Genomic DNA, 22161 nt, shown 5'->3' on the forward strand with positions numbered 1-22161 from the left:
ACCACTAGTCTAGGTATTGCCGTGCTTGGGGGTCAGGTGACCCTTGTTTTACCTTGTGGTGGTCCTGAAATTTGCAAGAGCTAACAATTTGCATATGCCAAAAGGAAGTTGTAAAAACTGTAGACATAGGGTTGGCACGTTTTGTGGTTTCAGGCCTTCACTTGGGGGTGGTAGAACTTATCATCCCTGGATAAAGGAGACTTCTGCATTGTTATAGTTAGCATTACTATCACAATTACTACATTCCTGTCTCAAAAGTATGAATGGGGCCAAATATCTCAACTCTCATTTCTTCTCTGTTTGGGGGATATTCTAGTGCTGTGTGGCCTGGGCAAGGTCCTGCTCCTCTCTGAGCCTCAGGTTTTATCTTCTGAGTAGGGTGCTGGAATTCAAGCTCTGACAGGGAGAATCTGGGGAAGTAAGCCCAGGGCAACTCCCAGGTGGGGTTAGCTGCTTGTGCTGGAAGCTGTTGCCCTTATTTTAGGAGTTTACCCAGAACTGAATTAAATTCCTTCCCTCTTTGTTTGTTATGAGCAGCTGCTTGCTTCCGCTCAGTAAGTGGTGAATCAAAATAATAGTTCACATTTGCTACTGGACTTTGAAGCTTTCTTGCAGTGAATGTATGCCAGCTTTACCTGCCACCCTCCTAAGCACAGATTGATGTATTTATTCTGTTGTCATTACAGCCCTAGGTGGGACTTTATTGTGTCTGTGTTAGAGATGTGGAAATTGAAGTGCATCTAACTGGTGCATGGGAAGTCAGGTCAGAACCTGGTGAAATGTGCTACGTGTTCTCCACCACACTACGTTTGGGACTTACACTTGACTCTTTGTTTGAAACATGGTCTCACTATGCTCCCTAGGTTAGCCTCTAACTCCTGGGCTCAAGCCATCCATTTGCCTGAGCCTCCCTAGCGGACGCCTTGAACTTGTTTTCTAAAGCTGATGGTGTCATAGTTGATGCTCTCATGGCTGTGGCTAAAGGACTGACAGAATCGACACCAGCAAGAAAGGGCTTACTCTGACTCACATCAAAACTGCCATAAACAAGCCGGGCGGTGGTGGCGCACGCCTTTAATCCCAGCACTCGGGAGGCAGAGCCAGGCGGATCTCTGTGAGTTCGAGGCCAGCCTGGACTACCAAGTGAGTTCCAGGAAAGGCGCAAAGCTACACAGAGAAACCCTGTCTCGAAAAACCAAAAAAAAAAAAAAAAAAAAAAACTGCCATAAACAATGGCTTTGGTCTGTGCATGAAGCATTTAGAACCAGACATGTCCAAAGAAGTCCTTTGTCTTCACCTTAGTAGACAATGGGTTCTGTGTCCTTGCCAACACTTAGTGTTATCAGTCCTTTCATTTTTTAGCTACATTTTAGCCATATTTTGGACAATAGGTTCCTGTCCTTGCCAACACTTAGTGTTATCAATTCTTTCATTTTTAGCTACATTTAGCTACATTTTAGACAATAGGTGACCCGTGTCCTCGCCAACACTTAGTGTTATCAATCCTTTTCATTTTTATCTACATTTTAGACAATAGGTTCTGTGTCCTTGCCAACAGTTAGTGTCATCAGTCCTGTCATTTTTCGTTATATTTCATTTCTCTCAATGAGTGATGCAGAGGAGCCCATTTTCACCCATGCATATTTGGCATTTGCTGATGTTTTTGGCAACTTGACATTCATTTGACTCATACTGAACTTGTAGCCAAATGACAAGAACTCAGTCTCTGACAGCTGACACTGCTTAGTCATCTCTCTCCTGCTGACTTCAGCTGGATTTGGGGTCCTCAGAGCAGGTCCAGGCATCCTTCATTTTAATATCCACCAAGTGCCCACTTGTTCTAGGCACTGAGCTACAACTTGTAAGTTTCTCTTAATTCGTACACCCAACATGTGAGATTGATATGTTCATTATCTTCGTCTTACAAAAGAAGGAACTTACAGCATCACAACATACAAGTGGTGGAATCTAGACTCAAATGAAGATCCTTAGTTGCTGTGATGTGCTGTTTCCAAGGAGGAAAACATTGAAAACTTAACAGTGAAAGACTGTAAAAGCCTCATGTCTGTGAATACTCATGTCCTTATATAAAATGGCATAGTATCTGAACCTGCTCTATACCTATAACATGTAACACATATACACACTTGTCACACAGTTAGGGAATGATGGCAAGAAAAATAGACATTTTAAGTATAGAGACAATTTTTTCTTTTTTCTTTTTGGTTTTTCAGGACATGGTTTCTCTGTGTAGCCCTGGCTGTCCTCAAACTTGCTCTGTAGACCAGGCTGGCATCTAGGCAATTTTTCTTATTCAGTTCAGGTCTGTTCTTGGTTGACTCCACAGTCATGGATCTACTGATATGGAATCCCCTCTGGACTTTGAAAGATGTCAAACTCTACAATCCCCACAGCATCATCTTGTTTCCAGTCTTGTAAAATATTCAACAGAGGAAATAAAATCAATTTTATCCAAATGCATTGATTTTTCCTTCCATCTGATGCTGCTTATGTTTGGGGCTGTATGGTTCTTTGTTGTGGGAGGCTATCTTGTGCATGGTGGAGTGTTTAGCAGCACCCTGGCTTCCTCCTGGCAGGATCCAGAGGGACCCCATATTCCCCCAACTTTAACAACTAACATTGTTTCCAGACATAGACTAGTGTCCTTTGGGAAGCAGACTCCCTACTACTTCTTCCCCCAACTTCTGGAAAGCTCCATAGCATACCCGCCCCCTAATTTTCTTTCTATTGCTGTAATAGATACCACAACCAATAGGAACTTGGGGAGGAGATGGGTTTTTGGCCTACATGTCCAAATCACAGTCCATCACAGAGGGGAGTCAGGGCAAGGACCTGGAGGCAGAGACCACAAAGGAATGCTTCTTCCTGGCTTTCTCCCCAGGACTTGCTCAGTTTACTTTCTTTTACCAGCCAGGATCACCAACCTAGGGGTGGTACTGTCCACATGGATCTTAATCAAGAAAATGCCCCATGGACTTGTTTACAGGCTGATGGAGGCAATTACTCAATTAAGGTTCCCTCTTCCCATATGACTTCAGTTTGTGTCAAACTGAAAATAATAATAATAATAATAATAATAATAACAACAACAACAACAACAATAAAGCTCCAAACCCCCCAAACAAAAAACTAACCAGCAGACCCATGATTTTACCCTGCTTGACTAAGCACCTCCCAAATGTAGTGTGTCCCTAGATTTTGATTCCTGTGCCTCATGGTACCCACTGTTCTTCGTTTTAATGCAAAGGAGTTAGCCCATCTCTGTCTTGCCTTTTTCCTGGTTTATTGTGTTCCTTAAGCCTCCAGGCCCACCCAGCCTTGTGCAGCTTTCCCATGCCATCTTGGCAGCTCGATTTTGCTCTTCTCAGTGGCATACTCTTACTTGTCACGCCATTGACCACTACCCACTTGACTTTGAAATCAAGTGTCAACTCATTCAGAGGTCTTTCCCAGGTGGTTTGGGAGGTGAATGGCTTGTGAGGGCTCTGATGTCATGAATGGATTAATCCATCTATTGAATTGTTGTGATCTGCTCAAAATATTTCCATAGTGTGTAAAACAGAGGTCTTTCAGCTCTCCCCTGCTTGAGAGATTCCACTGTGGTAAGAGACTCCATGTCCTAGGTGGGATTGAGTTCTTTCCTTTAAGTTCCACAGTCTTCGCATAGTCTTCCATCATGCCCCACGTATAAATATCGTATAAATACTATTTACTGTTGAGATAGGGTCTCACTGGGCAGCTCAGGCTGGCCTTGAACTTGTGACCCTACTACCTTAACCTCCTGAGTACTGGGATTATGGTTGTCATCACACCTGGCTTTATCCTTCCTTATAGATGAGATGGTCTCCACAATTTTTTGACGGCAGGGACTGGGTCCTACTGGTTGTCTGACCTCCCAGGTAGACAGGCACAGGTCTGTGGGTGTACCACAAGAGTACATGTGCTTGAGGGTGGGTCAGTGACTGCACCCATTGGGTCCTGAGTGGGCTTTGCAAAACACCAAGTCATTGACACCTCCTCACCAGGTATCTTTGGGACATGCTTTCCCTGCTGGACTCCAGCCGCCCATGTCCCTTCTTGGACTGTAGGAGGTACATGTTGTGTTCTTTACCTCTCAGCATGAACATGATGACATCTGCTCAGTCAGCTTTCCCGGAGTGTTCCTCGTAAGCTTTCTCATTTCAAATCTAAGGAGAAAAACCCCCTTTCCTCCATGTCAGCATTCTTGAAAACCCGTGTTTATTTGTCTATATCACCTTCTTGCTTTGGGGATTGACTTCTTGACCTCTGGGACATCCCTCTAGCCTATGTATTACATCCATCTCTGTAGGCACTTCCTTATTTCTTCTTCGGGAATATTTTAAGCTTTAGGGATATAATTATGTCCTTGGGAGTCCTCTAACTTCACCAGAGTTGTCCAAGATGGTGCCAGTGGACAGATGGAACGGGGCAACTAGAGAAACAAGGGTCAAGTGACAAGACCTTGGTGACCATTTGGTCATGGAGACGGTAGAGATGACTCATACATCTCTGAGTTGTTTGTGCTGGAGATGGAAGATAACCCAGGGCCTGGGATGTGCTAGCCAAGCACTCTACCCCTGAGCTACCCTCGCCCTTTGATTTCGGTTTTGAAATAACTGGATGACGGGTTTCTGCTGTGGAGATGGAAGTCACAGGAGAGGAAGAAGATGAAGGGGAGGTGAAGAGATAATGGACATTGTTTGGGATGTTTCCATGGAGACATGGTGACAAAACACAGGAGGTAATTGGAGATACAGGAAATACGACTCAGGGGGCTGTTGACATGAGGATGGCACCTGAAGCTGAGGGAGTTAGTGAGAGATAACAGTGTGCTTACGGCATGGCCATGGTCAGGGGTGCACAGGAGAATTTGTCCTTGACAAAGACTGAAGGTATAATCAGTGAACTGAGGAAGAAAGCCAGGAGAAAAACTTGAATCAGAGGCCACTAGGGATGCTAGTTTGAGGATGAGAAGGGACGCTCAGAAAGCTTAAGCGATGTAGAGACATCAGTTCAGGACAGAAGAATATCCACTGAATTAGCATGAAGACCACTGGGAACCATGGGGAGGGCGCTTTTAGCCCAAAGGAGGAGGAGGAGGAGGAGGAGGAGGAGGAGGAGGAGGAGGAGGAGGAGGCTGCTAGAGACAGATTGTAGAGGTGGAGGAGGGGGTGGGCAAAGAAGGAATAGGCTTCTAGAGGGGGATCCCTCATCTGTTCACCAGACCCATCCCGGGTCCTGGGATACAGTAATGGGAAAAGAGGCAAACATTCCTTTCTTTATCTTGTGGATGTTCTAAGGAGTCTGCACAGAGATATTATGGTTTGGATATTAAATATCCTCCCCAAACTCAAGTGCTGAATGTTTGACCCCCATTGTAGCAATTTAGAAGAAGAGGCTTGTGGGGGTAGAAGTGATTGGCTCAGGAGGGCTCAGATCTCATCAATGGATTCATCGCTCAATGGGCTTCCAGGGGAGTGGCTTTGTCACCCATTCTATCAGTCTTTCTCTTCAGCTGCCATAACATGAACAGCATTGACTCACCACACTCTCTGCTGTGGTGAACTGTGCCAGCAGAGGCCCCCAAACAGGGCCAAGTGACCGTGAATCAAAAATTCTGAAACAGGCAAAACCAGACAGACAGGCAAACTTCCTAGAAGCTGATTTTCTTGCACATTTTGTCACAGAGGCAGGAGGCTGATTCACATAAAAAGATTCATTTTAAAGGCTGATTCGAATCACTGTCTAACGGGCGAGCAAGCCTAAAGAGGCTGGTTTCGAACTTGCCCCACCCTGCCCTGCTTCCCCCTGAACTTTTGACTTGCTCCTTATGCCTCCTCAATGGGAAGATCATGGGGCAGGTGGAGAAGAATATAGGCATGAAGTGCACAGTTGTACAGCTGTCTGAGCTGGTGAAGGCTCCCCCCCCCCCCCCCCCCCCCGCCCCATCATTTAGCTCTTGCTGAGGCCCAGAGGTATACTGCTCTAGCTCCCCACTGCCCACAACTCTAGGATTGGATTTTCCCCTCGACTGGGGCCGACCCATCCCTCTCTCCTCTCATTGGAGGTAGGTAGATGAACCTAAGCAATCAATCTCCCATGAGACATGATGCTGGAAAGAGTGACGTCAGTCAGAGGTCCAAATGGATTGGTTGTTTTCTCCAAAGCTAGTTGCTCTTTGACACTTGTAACTGAGAGGCTGACCAGCACAGCTGCCCTGGATGTGGTGTGTGTAAGATACATTGTTTAGTTCAGCAGGTTCTGCCGACTCCAGGGGCTCCTGCTGTGCGGCCCTGTTTGCACTTTGGTGGGGCTAGCCCAGCAGGGGATGGAGGGACAAATAAGACAGGAGCTTACAATGCTGAGGAGAAGGTAATAGCTACTTGGTACAAAAGAATCACTGTCAACAAAGGTTTTTCCTTTATGTCTCTTAAGCTATAATTGTGGAGAACTGGAAGCTATCAATTCAAGGGGATGTTCAGAGCTCGGTCTGAGTGAGAGAGACAGTCTATGTAACTGCAAGCTTAGAGGAGTGAGTTGGGAGCAGAGGGAGGTGGATTGTGGATTCCTTCTGACACTTTCTTCTGGAGACTGTGCCAGTGGGGAGGGGCAGCAGATAGTCTGGGGAGCTGTGGTTGTACTGAGTGTGTTAGTTCAAGCTCTTCACGTACCTTTCCCATGCCAGCATGGGCATGTCCCAGCTTGATCACCACAGGAAAATGCGGGGCTGTGAGCTGAAAGACACAAGAGGAAATCACTCATTAGTAATCTCAGAGCATTGCCACAGGGCTGTCTGCTCTGTAGAAAGATTCGCTCACAGAATGCTGTCAGGGATCCCCACTGAAAGCTCAGCAGGTGTTAGCCCTGTGCTATGGCTCCAATACACCCGTGCACATCTGAGCTCTCAGAACAGCTTGCCTGGGAGCACCCAACAGTCTGTAGAGACAGAGGTGCTCCAGACAACTGATTCAGAATTCTGGCTTTACCACAGCGCAGCTGCAGGCAAGGCATTACATGGATCCCTGCCCATTTCCTTATCTGCAAAAACGGGGAAGATAATACCAGTGATCATACAATGGGAGGGGCATGAAAATGGCAGGAATTCTTTTTAAAGTGACTTTACTAGTTTATGTTCATGGGTGCTTTCCCCACATGTACGTGTGTGCCCCACATGTGTGCCTGCTGTCCACAGAAGCCAGAAGAGGACACTGGATGTTGGGAATTGAATCCAGGTCCTCTGGAAGAGCAGCCAATGCTCTTAACCACTGAGCCATCTCTTCAGTCCCATGTCAGGAATTCTAAAACTGTGAGTTCAGAGAATGGCAGCTTCATTGTTCCCAGCACACTTCTGCCTCCAAGAATGAGTCTCCTCACCACTCCGGGCCTTCTTTAGACCACTGCAGGAGCTCATGTCCTCTCTGCTGCTAGCATTGATCGCTTATACCCTACGGGCAAGGCGTGTCTCCTGGCGGTGGCCTCTTGGGAGCATCCCACTGTTTTCCAGGCAACTGCCCTTGCCTGCCTGGTGCCCTGTTCCATTGCCGGGCTCTCAGACACTTCTATTCCCAACACGAGGCTGAGTATAAAATCTGGGCTTTGATCTGTTCCACCAGCAACATTTCTCCAGGCGTGTGTGCATCTCGCCCTTTGATACAAATGAGGAGATCTGAGAGGAAAGCCTGAGAGGAAGCAGGGTTCACATGACACTTGGACTTGTTTCTTTCACGTCACTCTCTTAGTCGTCTGAAGGGTGTTTGCTTGGTTTGTAGGAGTCTATTCTCTTGAGGTCAAAGTTTATCTCTCCTTGTTACACAGTAATGACGTCAGTCTCTTCCTTTCGGATCAGTCTGTCCCTCAACAGGGGTCATCACATTCCCTTCTCTAGGCTGTGCAGATAGTCTGTCACCCTGTCCTGCGTTGTTCCCACAATGCACTTGTCCTCATGTATCAGGGGCCCCCAGAGAGCTCAGCTTTTCCCTCTGGGTGTCTACTACAGTCTTGCCCAAAGGCCATCTGTGGATCACAAAACCACCGAATGAACTCAATTGTAGACTTGGTTGTATTAAGGGACACCTAGGAGATTGACGAAGCACACTTCTGAGTGTGTTTGTGAGTGTATTTCCACAGGCGACCACATCATGAGACTGTGACCTAATGGATGGACCAATCCCTCGGTGGACTCGAAACAGGGCGGCACAGCTGGGAGGTGGGTCCTTGTTGGGGGAAGTGCTGCCCTGGCCCCTCCATATCAGAGTGCCATTCTGTTTCCTCTCTATGATGACGTGAGCTGTTGCTGCACCCCACGATGGACTGACCCAGATGAAGCTGTGAAGCACGGCAGACCCTCCTTCCATTGGGCTGTGTCTGTCAAGTACTGTCTCACAAAGATGAGAGAGGAGAAAAAGCAAGGTATACTCATCTCCTCACACTCCCACAATGCCCCTGGAGGCAATCTGGAAAGGTACTCATTTATTATTATTATTATTATTATTATTATTATTATTATTATTATTACTTAAGCATTTTACAGATAAGAAAATTTTGCCAGCTGAGAGCTGAAGACTTAAACTGGATTCTGTAATCCCCAAACTCAGTTTGAATAATTTCCTCCTTATTTCAGGCTAAATATTACCATACTCCTGTACTCAAGGTGAACCAATTTATCTTTTTAAATAAAGAAGTAACATTTGATTTTGATACCAAAAGCAATATGCACTCAATGCAAAAGTTTGGAAACTGCAGTAAGTTGTTCAGGGTAAAAAGGGCAATAACAGGTGTCCCAGACTTCTGTCTGCTAGTCGGGAAAAAGGCCCTATAGTTGTGTTTTTATTTGTTCTGTTTTTTTATGAAATTGAGAACCTAGTGCATACCCAATTTTGTTTCCCACTCTTTGCACCTAATAATAAGCGGCAAGAGCGTTTCTGGTGGTTATTGTTTGTTGGTTTAACGGTTATAAGGTATTTCCCATCTGAAAGAGACTTCAAGAGCAGCGCTGGGACATCACGTTGGTGAAAGAAAACGCTGCCCACGCAGCTGAAGGCCATGATGTAATTCTTCCCTTGATGTAACCTGTTTTCTCCCACCCTAGAGGGAACTGGTGTATGGATCCTGTGTTTATTCTTCCCCTGCATTTATTCATAATCTTACTATCATATAATTCCTAATTGTGCTTTAAAACACATTCTTTCACAATTTCATATACATATGCACACACATGCACACACATGCACACACATGTACACACACACAGACTTGCACACTTAGACTATATCCCCCCTATTTTTTTCCACCCCTTCTTCCTCTCAAGTCCTTCACCTACTTGCAAGTCTTTCTATTTGTTTGGGACACACTGCGTGTAATTAGGGTTGCCAGAGCATAGGTGGGGGAGCCATTTATTTGAACAAGGCTCTCCAGGGCCCGCACCACTGAGGACTATGATTCTCTCACCCCTAACCTTGAATTGCCTACAGCTCCTCAGGGAGGGGTGGGGCCTCTGAGCCTCCCCCCATGTGCAGATCCAGGACACCTCCTTTCATTTCTGGAGGTCAAATGACTTTCTACAGAAACCTGTCACCACGTCTCCAAATTCTGCCTGTCGCTCTTTGAAAAGCTCCAAGTCTAGCCCCTTGGAGATAAAATACTAGTTCAAAGGACAGGTGCACAGAAGTGTTTAGTGGAATTTTGGTTGCGGTAGCAGGGAAGCAGGGGGAGAAGGAGGTGGAGAGAGAGAACCATACACATGTCCGTTCATTAGCAGGAAGTGGTTAAAGTGTCGCGGGACAGGTGTGCATGGAATACGGTGCAGCTGTTGCAATGACTGGGTTAGACTGTGTCTGTCACAGTGGAGGGAGTGTGCATGATATAATATGTAGAGTTAGAGTGTGCAGAGACGTGGCTCAGTGGTAAATCAGGCCCTGGATTCCATCTCCAGCACTGCAAAAGTAAGTGATAAGAGCTGTTTTTGAAAAAAAGAAACATCAGCAACTATCTATGTGCAACAAGTGTGTAAAGAGACATGTGCTGAGCGAGGGGCAGAGTACACTAGGCAGGTGAGATTGGTCACCAGGGCATGAAGAGGTAAGGCAAGAGACGCCGGGAAAATGTACGACGAAAGCAGGAAGATGGTGACGTGCTTGCTGCAGTGATGGCTGAGTGTGATGCCTATGCCAGGTAACAAAAGATCCCTGATGGGGATGCACTCAATGAGTGCCTCACACTGGTCAGATTGATAAACTGCCAGTCTCCCGAGGTTGGGGAAGCCACAGGCCCTAGGGAAGATCTAACACAATTATTTTGCTATATGAACATGACGTCAAACTGCCTGTTTATACCCGTAGATCAGTGCTGCCCCAGCCTTGCTCAGAGAAGCCTTTGTCTACGGTGGGTGACAGTTAAAGCAGGAACTGATCGAATGCTAAGAATAAGAGTGGAGCTCAGCCCTAAGTGTGACATCCATGTCACCCTCTGAGGCTCAGGGAACATCATGGAAAGGATTCAAGAGCTAGAGGATGGGGAGAAGTGAAAAGCTGTCTCCTGGACATATGACTGTTGCACCCCCACGAACTCACAGGAGCAGCGGCTACTGCACAAAGCTCATGACAACCTCTCCCTGACTGAGACAGATGATTTTCCAGCCAGGAACAGAACCTGGGACCTCTTGTGCAATGTGCCTTAGCATTCTTTCCTTCCCCGGCATTACAGACCGGGAACAAGTCACTCGGCACAGACCCACGGCCACCCATCTCTTCCGCCATGTTTCCTTCCCCAGCATTGCAGACAGGGAACGAGTCACTTGGCACAGATCCATGATACCCATCTCTCCTGCCGTGCTCCTTCCCGTCCGCACTGTTGCTATGGATCCCAAAGGCCATTCCTATTTCCATCCCTCTGCCACATGCCGGCCCCTCCCCAAACACAGACAGGTCACGGAGGACAGAAAACATCTTGTTGGCTAGGCTATTTTTTTCTCTTCCCTTCACAACAATAGCTTTATTTAGTTTCCTTGGGGATGGCTTCTCAGGGACCCTTTTCCCGGTCCCATGGCCCCAGACACTCCAGAGTTCAGCGCTGCCCCATGGCAAGAGGCCTGACATCCTGTTAGAAAGGGGACAGATCCATCTTTGAAAAGAGATTCTCCACCCTGATAAGGCCTTATTCAAAAGTACCCAAATAAGCTAAAATAAGTGGGGCGGCCCTGTGTTCTTGCAGGGTGTTCCCTTGGGAAGATCAGAGTCCAACAGGCTGAGCCAAGGCCAGCATTCTATCAACTGCATCCTCAAGCTGAAGCTGGAACTGAAACAATACAGCGGGCACTTGGGATGGCCCTATGCAGCTTCCCACCCAAGGCATTCCCTCTATGCTCTGGATAGTGGAGATTTAAGTATGTGAAGAACTGGATCCTTGCTGAGCCATTGCTGTGACTCGAGTGTGTCTCCAAGGGTTCATGGAGGAGGCCTAGTCTCCAGCTTTGTGTTGAGGTGGCAGGACCTTTAAGATGTGGAGCCTCGTTGGCTAGGTCTTTGGAGAGGGTTCTAACCAGTTTTGTGGGGCATGCTCTGCAAGACTGGGTTGGTGTAAGAGCTCAAACCGGGGCCTCCTCTGCTGCTTCGGCTCCCCACCTCACCAAATGATTACACGCTGTTCTGACTGATTTTTTTGTCAGTTTGACACAAACTAGAGTCATCTGGGAAAGGGAGCTACAGCTGAGGAATTGCCTCCCTCAGACCGGCCTGTAAGTGCGCCTGTGGGGATATTTTCTTCTTTTAAAGATAATTTATTTTTATTATTTTAAATTATATGTAGGTGTGTGTGTGTGTACATGTGGGTGTGAGCACATGAGTTCAGGTGCCTGTGGAAGCCAGAGGTGTCCAACCCCCTGCATCTAGAATTACACACAGTTGGGATCTACCTGACACGAGATGGTTTCGTGGCCAAGAGCACTTCCTGAGGACTCAGGGAATTGGAGCTGAGCCCTCTCGACCACTGAACCATCTCTCTACCTCTGTGGAGGGCATTTCCTTTTCCTTTCCCCTTTGGATGCAGAATCTCTCCATGTTGCTTTGGCTGTCCTGGAGCTAAGTAAGTCTGGAGGCCAAACTGGCCTCTGACTCACAGAGATTCTCCTGCCTCTGCCTCCCAAGTACTCAGATTAGAGGCAGCCTTCTGTGGGCAAGTGTCAGTCCTCGGCACTTGGGTTGCACAGGAGAGCAAAACTAGCTAGCTGCAGGAAGCAAGCCAATAAGTGCATTCCTCCATGGCCTCCGCTTCAGTTCCTGCCTCCAGGTTCCTACCGTGGCTTTCCCCAGTGATGGAATGTAACGGGTAAGTCAAATAAACCCTTACCTCCCGAAGTTGGTTCTGGTCAGTGTTTTCAAGCCACAAGAAGCGAACGAGGAGAGCCTCTCGCCCTTTGTGTTTGCCTGTGCGTTTCTTTCTTGCCCATTTCCCTACTTGCCTGTAGGTGTTCTGAGGACGGGCACCTTCGTTTTGCTTGCCACTGTAACTGTAGCATCCAAGGCCTGGTATGTAATGGGTGTAGCATCCCCTGAATCTAGAGTAACACGTGGTTATGAACTGCTGGGTATGGACGCTGGGAACCGAACCCTGGGCGTCCGGAAGGGCAGCAGGTGTTCTTATCACTGAACCATTTCTCCAGGTCTACCTTGTACTTTTTGTTTTCATTTTATATACAAGGAAATGAGGTAAAGAGAGATGGAAGATTTTTCTAAAGATCGCCCAGGGAGAACATGAAGTAGCTGGGATCTACCAGAGTCCCCCGCTTGGTGGCACCCCTGGACTCTCATGCTGTCTGTCACCAAGCACTTTCAGCAGTGGGGAGATGGAAGCCAGCAGACGCGTGAGGATAAGCCTAGTGGCCATAAAACCTGAGGTGGGTGGAAACAGCAACACCAGAGCCAGGAGGCTCCAAGCTGATGTCCAGTTCCTACCTTTAGGACTATGGGCTGTTGGCTGGGTCACAACCAGATCTGTGACTCAGTTTCCTCACTCACCAGTAGGAAACTCGCTACAATCCCACCAGACTGGTGGGAGGAATGGATGTTACATTAACTGTTGGCTCCAGAGAGCCTGCTCACTCAGCGTTCATGGCTAGTTAAGATGTCCTGGGTATGGGTCATCGGTCCCCATGAACCATTCCCATCCTCTCTTCATCTCTGCTCTCAGGTGACAGGGTGGAATCTAAGCCTGATCGGCAGGCATGGGTCTTGGATGGAGGAAGAAGTGGGAGGAAGAGGAAGTCTGAGGAGCCGGCTGTGAGCAGGGGGCAGGAGGACTTTGAGAGAAGCAGGGAGGCCTAGAAGTGGGTTTCATAACATGCATTTCTGGAGGGGCCATTCACAAGAGAGAGGGGAAGCATTTCAACAGTTGCTGGGTAAACCTTGGCCTTGGAATGTCACATCTGACAGGCTTGCCTTGGAAACTCCTGCTACCAGGGAGGAGACCATCTCTGAAGGTCTTTCTGTTCCTTTAATATTATGACAAGCCTACAAGATACCACCAAGAGGGGTGAACGTCACAAATGAAACACTAGAGAAAACTCCCGGTCACGCTGTCTGGGCTGTCCGCTGTCTGGCACTCTTCCCTTCCCAGACTCTATCTCAGATCCCATCTCTCTCATGCTCCCTAGCAGACTGTTTCTTTCCCGTGCTAGTCTCACTCCGTTCCCTCTAGCCACAGGGCCTTTGTACGTGCTGCCCATAGAGCAGCCACTTCATATCTACTTCAGATGGCATCTCCAAAGTCACCTCTCCAAGAAGCTGGGCCCCACCTCCCTGCTTGGGTCACTGCCCGCTCACCTTTCTTTTTCTGTTTATTTCTTAGCCTGTTTGCAGCTGTCCCAGTCCATCAAGCTCCCTGGGAAGCCATGGGTCTGTCTATGTCTGTTGTTGATTGTGGTTGAGACCCGAGGACTGTCCTAAGGTACAGATCTGGCCCAAGAAGCCCTGTGGACACCTCCAACTCAACCTTACAGCCAGTGTGGTGACATCCCATCACAAACAGCATTCCCACCTCAGTCACTTGTCCTGCAATGCACCTGGGTGCCTAAGATAGACATGGCACCTCCTCTGCCTTCCTCAATGCTTACACTAACCAGGCCCAGGGCTGGCACTCGGCAAGGCCTAGAAGGTGTTTGCTGAGAGCCTGTGGTCTCTCTGCCCTGATAATTCTACCTCTGTCTCATCTCCCCCTTTCTACTACTCCACTGCTTTTAATGTGTCTTGGAAAAATACTGGTAGCAAATTTGGAATAATTAAACTGACCATGCCTACCGACAAGCAAACATTCCTTTCTCTTACATTTCCTGTTTCCTTGAGAAATGCAGCTGTCAGAAATAACCCCACAGGCTGGCAGCATCTGCCTGTGGACAAGCTTTCCTTGTTCTTGCCTGGGTGAGCTTAGGGTTCACAGCAGGCTCAGGATGCCAGCCTACACCCTTACCCCCTCCACTCTCCAGGTAATACATGCAGAAGACATCCTCAGGGGACAGGCTGGTCTGGGGGAGGGGCCAAATAATCCGGAAAGGTAGGGTACAGGAGCCCACCTTCAGGCTCCTGAAGATAGGCTGCCCTGGGCTTCCCAAATTCCTGCCCACAGTTCTTTCCTCTCCCCTTATCCCTCTTCTCTCCTCTCCTCACGTTCCCTCACCGTCTTCCTGTCCTTTCCTTTTATTTACTTTTTTTTTAAAAGATTTTTTTTTCTTCAGCCAGGGTCTAACTACACTACACATGTGCCATATCTTCCCACAGGCATCTCCTTGGGCAAGTTTCTTAGCCTCCATGGTGGTGTGAATGAAAATGGCCCCTATAGGTTCATAGGGAGTGGCACTATTAGGAGGTGTGGCCTTGTTGGAGTAGGCGTGGCTTTGTTGGAGGTAGTGTGTCACTGGGGGTGGGCTTTGAGGTTTCAAATGCTCAAGCCAGGTCAGTGTCTTTCTCTCTCTTCCTGCTGCTTGTGCATTCAGACGTAGAACTCTCAGCTGCTTCTCCAGCACCATGTCTGCCTGCATGCCGCCATGCTTCCCACCATGATGATAAGGGACTAACCCTCTGAATGTAAGCCAGCCCCAGTTAATTTTTTTTCTTTTATAAGGGTTGCCATGGTCATGGATGCGTCATCACAGTACTAGTAACCCTAACTGAGCCTTGCCTCCCAGGTGCTTGTCTGTAAAGGGGATAAAGTACACACCAGCGCTCCATTGCTGTGGGATCCAAGTCTGCATGTGAAGCAAACACTTCCTAGATTTGGGGCCCATATAGTTCTCTGTGGGCAACAGAAATGGCAGTCCCTGAAGATCCACCCAAACACCCCAACCTTACCATCCACTACAGCTATGGACATGGTTTTAAACTTTTATTAATTTTTTTAGACAAGGTCTCTTGGGTCCCACAGAAGCCAAGTTGGTCTTGGGCTTGGCACATAGCCAAGGATGACCTCCTGCCTCCATTTTCCCCGCGATATGATAGCAGTCATGCACCCTCATGCCCGGCTCAATTTTTGGCGATATTGAGGCTCAACCCCAGGATTTCATGCATGCTAGGCAAGAATCTGCCAGCTGAGTTACAGCCCTAGTCCCAGGCATGCTGTTACGTTTCTTCTCCTTTTTTCCTTTTCTTTCTTTTTTGTTTCTCAATATTGGGGACTGAAGCAGGAGCCTTAAGCATTTTAGGCAAAAGCTCTACCACTGAGCCACAACTTCAGTCAAATTCATCACCTTTTTCTTTTTAGGACTCCTCTTCCTCTTCTTGTAAAAACCTTGCTTTGAAAATATTTGAAAGTCACCATTGTTTAGCTGGGAACTCCACTTCGGCCCCACTTCTCTTTCTGCAGACCCCGCCCTCAGAAAGCCAAGCTGTGGCTCCTCCCAGGGAGCTACTCAAGGCCACACCTACAGGGTATTTAAACTGCCTCCTGGAGAACAGCCATGTGGATTTTTCCATTCTCCTCTCCTGGTCTCATCTCTGGGGCCTGGAAAAATCACCAGGGGAACGTTCTGCTCAATAAACTTGGTCTTTTATTTTAATTCGGCTTGATTTGGCTTACTGCATTGGCAGAGAGACTTAATACTGGGTATGGAAACCTTTCAACCATTAAATTGATGGAACTGGATTATCTACTCTTTCTTCTATGCAGAATGATTCCAGGCATTCTTTCAGCCATGCGTACAGGTGCTCACCTGACAGCGACACCACCCATCTGTATTCCTCTAAATTTCCCACAACACTTTATTTCAATATGTTATTAACAGTAAGAGTTTTAGGGGCATATGGTTCACACATGACAAAATTCACCCTTTCAAGTCCTTGATCTGGAGCTTGTGTATACACACAGCTGTGTGCATACTATTACCACTATCTAATGTCACATAGAATCACACATGATGACCTTCATGATTGGTGCCTACTGTGCCTATGTGCACAAAATTCATCCACATTGTAATATGTGTCCTTCACATTGCCACATAATATTCCATTGTATAGGTGGTGTCTAACTTGTATATTTATGCTTTTTTAAAATTTTATTTATTTATTTATTTATTTAATGCATATGATGCTCTACCTGCATGTACACCTTTATGCAAAAAGAGGGCATCAGATCCTACTATAGATGGTTATGAGCCACCATATGGTTCCTGGGGATTGAACTCAAGACCTCTGGAAGAGCAGCCAGTGCTCTTAACTGCTGACCCATCTCTCCAGCCACCTAACTTTTCTATTTATATACATGCGTACATATACATTTACAGTACTGTGTATTTCTGCTCACTGCTTGCTCAGTTTCTGCTCACAGATCAAGACATAGAGCTACATAGGCCCTTGGCCCAAGTGAGAGGGGTGCTGGGAGCATCTTTTGTTCACAGCAGGTGATTCCTGGCTTCAGGAATGGGTTGGTCACCTATGTAGAAGGTTAGATTGTCAGTTGCACCCTGTATCCTTGGAGAGAGAATTGATGACTTTTCAAGACAACCAGGAAAGTAAAAACAGACTGCCGCTGGGGTGGGGGGATGAGGGAGCAATAGAGAGAATAATAGTGGGGTACAAGTGATCTGATGGGGAAAACGGAAAAATGGGGGGTTTTAGTTAGGGAGGAGAATATAAAGAAAGGTAAAATTATATTTGTTTTATTTATGCATGTGTGTGGGCAGGTGTACGCCACAGTGTGAGAATAGAGGTTAGAGGACAGCTTGGAGGAAGTAGTTTTCTCCTTCCACAGTGGCTCCTGGGATCAAACTCAGGTCCTCAGGCTCAGTAGCATGTGCCTTTATCTGTTGAGCAATCTTGCTGTCCACAGTGCCTCTCTTTACCCTTTTCTTCCTCCAATATGGACTCCAGAGTAAAATATACAAACTTTGAAGCTAGTCTGTCTGAGCTGTGTGTCCTTAGGCCAGGGACTTCACTTCTCTGAGCCACCAGTTCTGTGGGAAGCAGTAGACTCCACATCAGTTGGAATGAATCTCCATGAAACCCTTGGCTGGACACACAGGGAGAGCAGTATTTCTGGATCTTGGAGGTGTTTTGGTCAACTCAACATGATCCCTGGAGCTGCAGCTGCCTCCCCTGGCCATTTTACTTAGCTTCCTGAGGTGTCACCTGCCAGGAAGACCCTGGACTTCCATGTCAGAGATTATTAGGAGTTCTGTGGGACCATGGGACCATAAGCCTTCAGGAAATGGATGGACCTTGGTAAAGAGAAGGGCATCCAGACAGTACAGCTCAGCCCCAGGGGAAAGCTGGACCAGGATATCTGCAGCCATGCCTGAACACAACAGAGATATCTGACAACCTTTGAGAGACCCTTACGCTTCATCACACTACTCCAGTGTCTCCTGCCTGGCCCGACAGAGATGGCCTGTCCTATGTGAGGCCAGCAGGCATGGTAAGGGACACATGTCCATCAATACAACTTGTTCTTTTACTGAGTGGGAGAAGGTGAGGTGGGAGAAGCAGTGACCATAGCTGGGGCCCCATCCCACCTCAGTCTTCACAGCTATTAATGAGATACAAGAGGCAGATGGCAGTCCCCACTTCATAAATAGCAGAGGGACAAAGCTGCTTTGTGAAGCTGAGAAGTGAGCCCGAACCTTCAAACCCAGACATCCCAGTTCTGTAAAACTGTACCCTGTGCTTAGTCCTTAACCTCCAAACAGCTCCAGACTTCGAGGAGACTTCTATTCTGCACACTCCAGACAAGCGCTGAAGTGGACAGCCAATGGGGAAGAGTGGCCAGAGACATCTAAGAAAGAACCTGTGGTATGGAGGAGGTGAGCATGCAGTCCTGCCGAGTACTGAGGATAGGCCTCTCCTGCCCTCTTCACTTCTCTGGGAGAAGGACTGGTGTTGGTGGAGAAATGTGGTTTGGAGTGGGAGGACAGAGACACAGAATACCAGAGCAGCAGGTCCCTGGAAGAACCACGGCTCCCTATCAGCCCTGCCACATTTGGAGATGGTGGGACTTAACTCTGAGGGAACACTGCTCTCTATTTTCACCCCTTCGCAGGAAGCAGGAAATGCATGGGAGAAAGACCAGCCTTGGCTAGGTGGGCTGGGCTTGCTATCTCTATGAATTCTGAGGCAGAAGTGTGGGGATGGGTGGGCTCAGAGCGGAGACAAGCCCCATCCTGGGCCAGGGCTGGCCTGACAGATGAGATTGTAGGAGCGTGTCTTGATGGGGACTCTAGGCAGGCTAGTTGGAAGGGGATGCTTCTTGGAGACATTCTGGAGTTACAGAGGCATGGGCATGGCTGGTTTCCATGCAAGAAATCCTGGGGGGCAGGGGAGGGTGGAGAATCAGGGTCCCCAGGGCTTGATCTACAGCACATGGAGGCTGAGGGTGAGAGGGCACAGGAACCACAGGACAGCATGGAAGCAAGCTGTCTTCTAAGCCTCCACAGCAGGGTCCTGGCTCAGGCCAGAGGCCATCTTTAGGTGTCTTTCATAGGTAGGAGACTACCAAGACCCAGAGAGGGCCTGTGGGGAAGGGTGAGACAGGTCTCTGGCTAATGGGCTTTTAAAGAGAAGAGTCCACGAAGATGCCTGGTTCCAGAAGCCAGGTCTGCTCTGTGTGTCCTGGTGACCAGCTGTGCTCTACCGTGCCTTACAGTAGACACATCCCACTTAATTCCCACGAGCCCCATCACAGCTGTTACTTCTGACTCATGAACCAGAACCCCAACACCCAATTAAACTACTGTTCAGCTCATGCTGAAGCCAAATCCATGCTTGAGGACGGCACTGTCTCTCACACTGGCCTAGAGTCACAGGGATGAACTCTACAGAGGCTCCTGGGATAAAGCAGGCAATGGATCCATACAAGAATGATTTCAACTCAGCCATGTCATCTGGCTGGCTGCCTTGAGAGGAAAGGGGTGTCAAAGAGGGGTGCCATAGACAATGAGCAAAGTGACATTGGTACTAGGTTTTGCAGATAAAGTCAGCTTGCCAAACAAAGAAAGGGGCATTCCAGGCAGATGCATCCATGAGGAAAGGACACAGAAGTGTGAAAATTCCAGAGGGTTCAGGAACCATCAGAGCCAACCATGGGGAAGGAGGGAAATCCTGTGAGGGAGAGGCTAGTCAGTATCCACACTCAGGGAAGATCTCACTTTGTTCCTGCTCTCTCTAAACGAAGGTAGACACAGAGTTATTGCACTCTCTGCATGTTCAGGAGGGCTATGCTAAAAATATCAGTTTATCAAATGGACACATTCAAACCAAACCGCAAATTTGGTTACTTTGTTTTGACTGCCCGCCTCTCTTCCTCCCCAGCCCTGGAGCTTCTAAAAATGAAGTCTTCTCCTCTTCTTTGAGAAACACATGTTGAAGTGTTTTCAGATGAAAGCAAAGAACATCTTGAATTTTCTTTAAAACAATCATGCGTGGCCTGGATGTGGAAGCGAGCCTGGTGTGGTCACGGGTGGGGTCTGACCTGGAGCTGAGCAGGGGCACAGGCATGTTGCTCATGCAACTTTGTGCTCATGTGTGTTTGATCATTTCCATCACAATCCATATATGTGTGTCTCTGTGTGTTCACGTTTGAGTATGTGAACACTCATGTACACGTGGAAGGTTGTCTTCTGTAATCTTCTCTCCACTCTATTTTTTGAGACAGGGTCTCTCCCTGAACCTGGAACTCACCAATTTGGCTAGACTGGTTGGCCAGTGACCTTAAAGGATCCTCCTGTCTCTGTCGCCTCAACTCAAGCATGGTGTGTGCTATCATGTCTGGCTTCTTTACAGTGGTGCTTGGAATCAAGTCCTCATGCACGCGTGGCAAGCAATGTACTGACTGAGCTATCTCCCCAGCCTCACAGACCATTCCTGTCAGAGAGTCTCTCTCTCTCTCTCTCTCTCTCTCTCTCTCTCTCTCTCTCTCTCTCTCTCTCTCTCTCTGTGTGTGTGTGTGTGTGTGTGTACCTGCAGAGTCCCAGAAGGTACATCATAGTGAGATAGGAGTGTAAATGATGGAGAGGGGGACCACAGGGCTTGGAGCCAAATCATAAAAAATGACTCGGTGGCTCAGACTGCATCCTGCAGAGGTAGGCACCAAAGACAGGACCGATACTATTCAATCTTCACTCAGGACAGAGCACCCAGAATGCAGATTAGAAGGGAGGTAGTGGGCCTGGGTAGGGGTATGGAAGGACCGGGGACAGATAAAAGGATCCAGCCTGAGGTCTGTAGAATCCTGGGAGTGTTGGTAGCTTGTCTTCTACTTCACATTGTCTCCAGGTTGTGCTAAGGTGATGTCCGTGGGTAAGGAAGGAGGCATGAAACCCCTAGAGTATCTTTACAGCATCATGTCACCAGTATAAACAGTTTTCAGAAAGAGTAGTTACCAACTGGTCTTGAGACTACAGTCCTGTTATCCTAGCTACCGCTGAGGTAGGACAATTACAGACTCAAGGCCTGGACTACAGAGAACAGGCAATGTCTTGTGATGATAGGTTCATGAGGATCACCTACTGGCCAGACCAGGTGTGTAGTCATACCCTGCTTCTGAGGCCCTCCTTGTCTGAGCCTGATGGCAGCTGGCTCTTTATGAATAGGAACACAGGGAAGCAGAGGCTTCCTCAATACCAACGGATCTTAGCCGGATGAATGAGCTAGCACAGGTCTGACCCAGCCCAGAGCAGCCTCTCCATAACTGTCTGCAGGCTGGAGGGAAGGGAAGTGAGATCACACTGGTGTCCAAGGAGGAGAGGTGGGGGGCTCAGTTCTCCCTAGGATAAAGCCATTTCCTCTGAGCTCCAAAGCTTCAGAGAGGCATGGCTTTCCAAGCAGAACAGGGCCGGGCAGAAACAAACCAGGCACAAGGTTTCTCCATTAATATGTCAGCCCTTTAAACTTATGTCTCCATTTTTTTCTTGGCTCCTTAGTGTGGGGTTTCCTCATTTTAGATGGATGGTGTGATTCCCTCCATTAGGGAAAAAAAAGCTTCTAGATGCTTTTATATCAGGCAAATGAGTAAGGGCTCCCCTGTTTCATTTTGAAGATGTGGGGGCATGCCAGAAAGCCTCTGGACTGAATATTCAATGACTGCATAATGGACCAAGGGAAGCTGCCAAGCCTCTGAATCACTCACCAGACACGACAGTGTCAGCCACTGGGAATTGGAGACCCCTGGTAGCACTGTGAGTTGAGTCCTCAACACACGGAAAGATGGCTGGGAGTGGGAGGTCTCAGCAAGAAAGGAGGCTTGCACTTGAGGAACTGGTGGCTCCAAGTGGACCATAATTCTTTGAGCTCACCTATCTGAGTTACCTAGGGATAGAGAAAATTGAGCCCCCTTCTGTAAAGCCTCGCAGATTCAATGTTAATACTTCCTTTCTGAAGCTCAGCTTGCCCACTGGTAACATAGGTCTGAGTTGGAGGGCTGCAAAAGCATAGTGTGGAGGACGGCCTGGGGACAGCCTGGGAGTCCGTAGGTGGTCTGTGTCCCCACTCACACTTTGTTTATCAGTTCAGATATTCCTATTTTTGATAGCCTCTCTCTGCAGGCCCATTCTCAGGAATCCCTGAGGTCTAGAGCTCTCTCTCTCTCTCTCTCTCTCTCTCTCTCTCTCTCTCTCTCTCTCTCTCTGCATTTGCATGTGTACATGTAAGA

At 47.9% G+C, this 22161-nt stretch overlaps 1 protein-coding gene across 4 annotated transcripts in view; it reads right to left on the bottom strand.

The window, feature by feature from the left end:
- Positions 1-22161, bottom strand: part of Syn3 (synapsin III) — a 454398-nt gene that overhangs the window by 74384 nt on the left and 357853 nt on the right. For all 4 annotated transcript variants that reach the window (XM_052752956.1, XM_052752959.1, XM_052752958.1 and 1 more), the window contains exon 7: positions 6714-6776. In XM_052752956.1, coding sequence (XP_052608916.1) covers positions 6714-6776 — 63 coding nt within the window. The remainder of the gene's footprint in view (positions 1-6713; positions 6777-22161) is intronic.

This window comes from Peromyscus californicus, unplaced genomic scaffold (assembly GCF_007827085.1).
Source record: "Peromyscus californicus insignis strain IS unplaced genomic scaffold, ASM782708v3 Scaffold_24__1_contigs__length_46423439, whole genome shotgun sequence".
Classification (NCBI taxonomy): domain Eukaryota; kingdom Metazoa; phylum Chordata; class Mammalia; order Rodentia; family Cricetidae; genus Peromyscus; species Peromyscus californicus.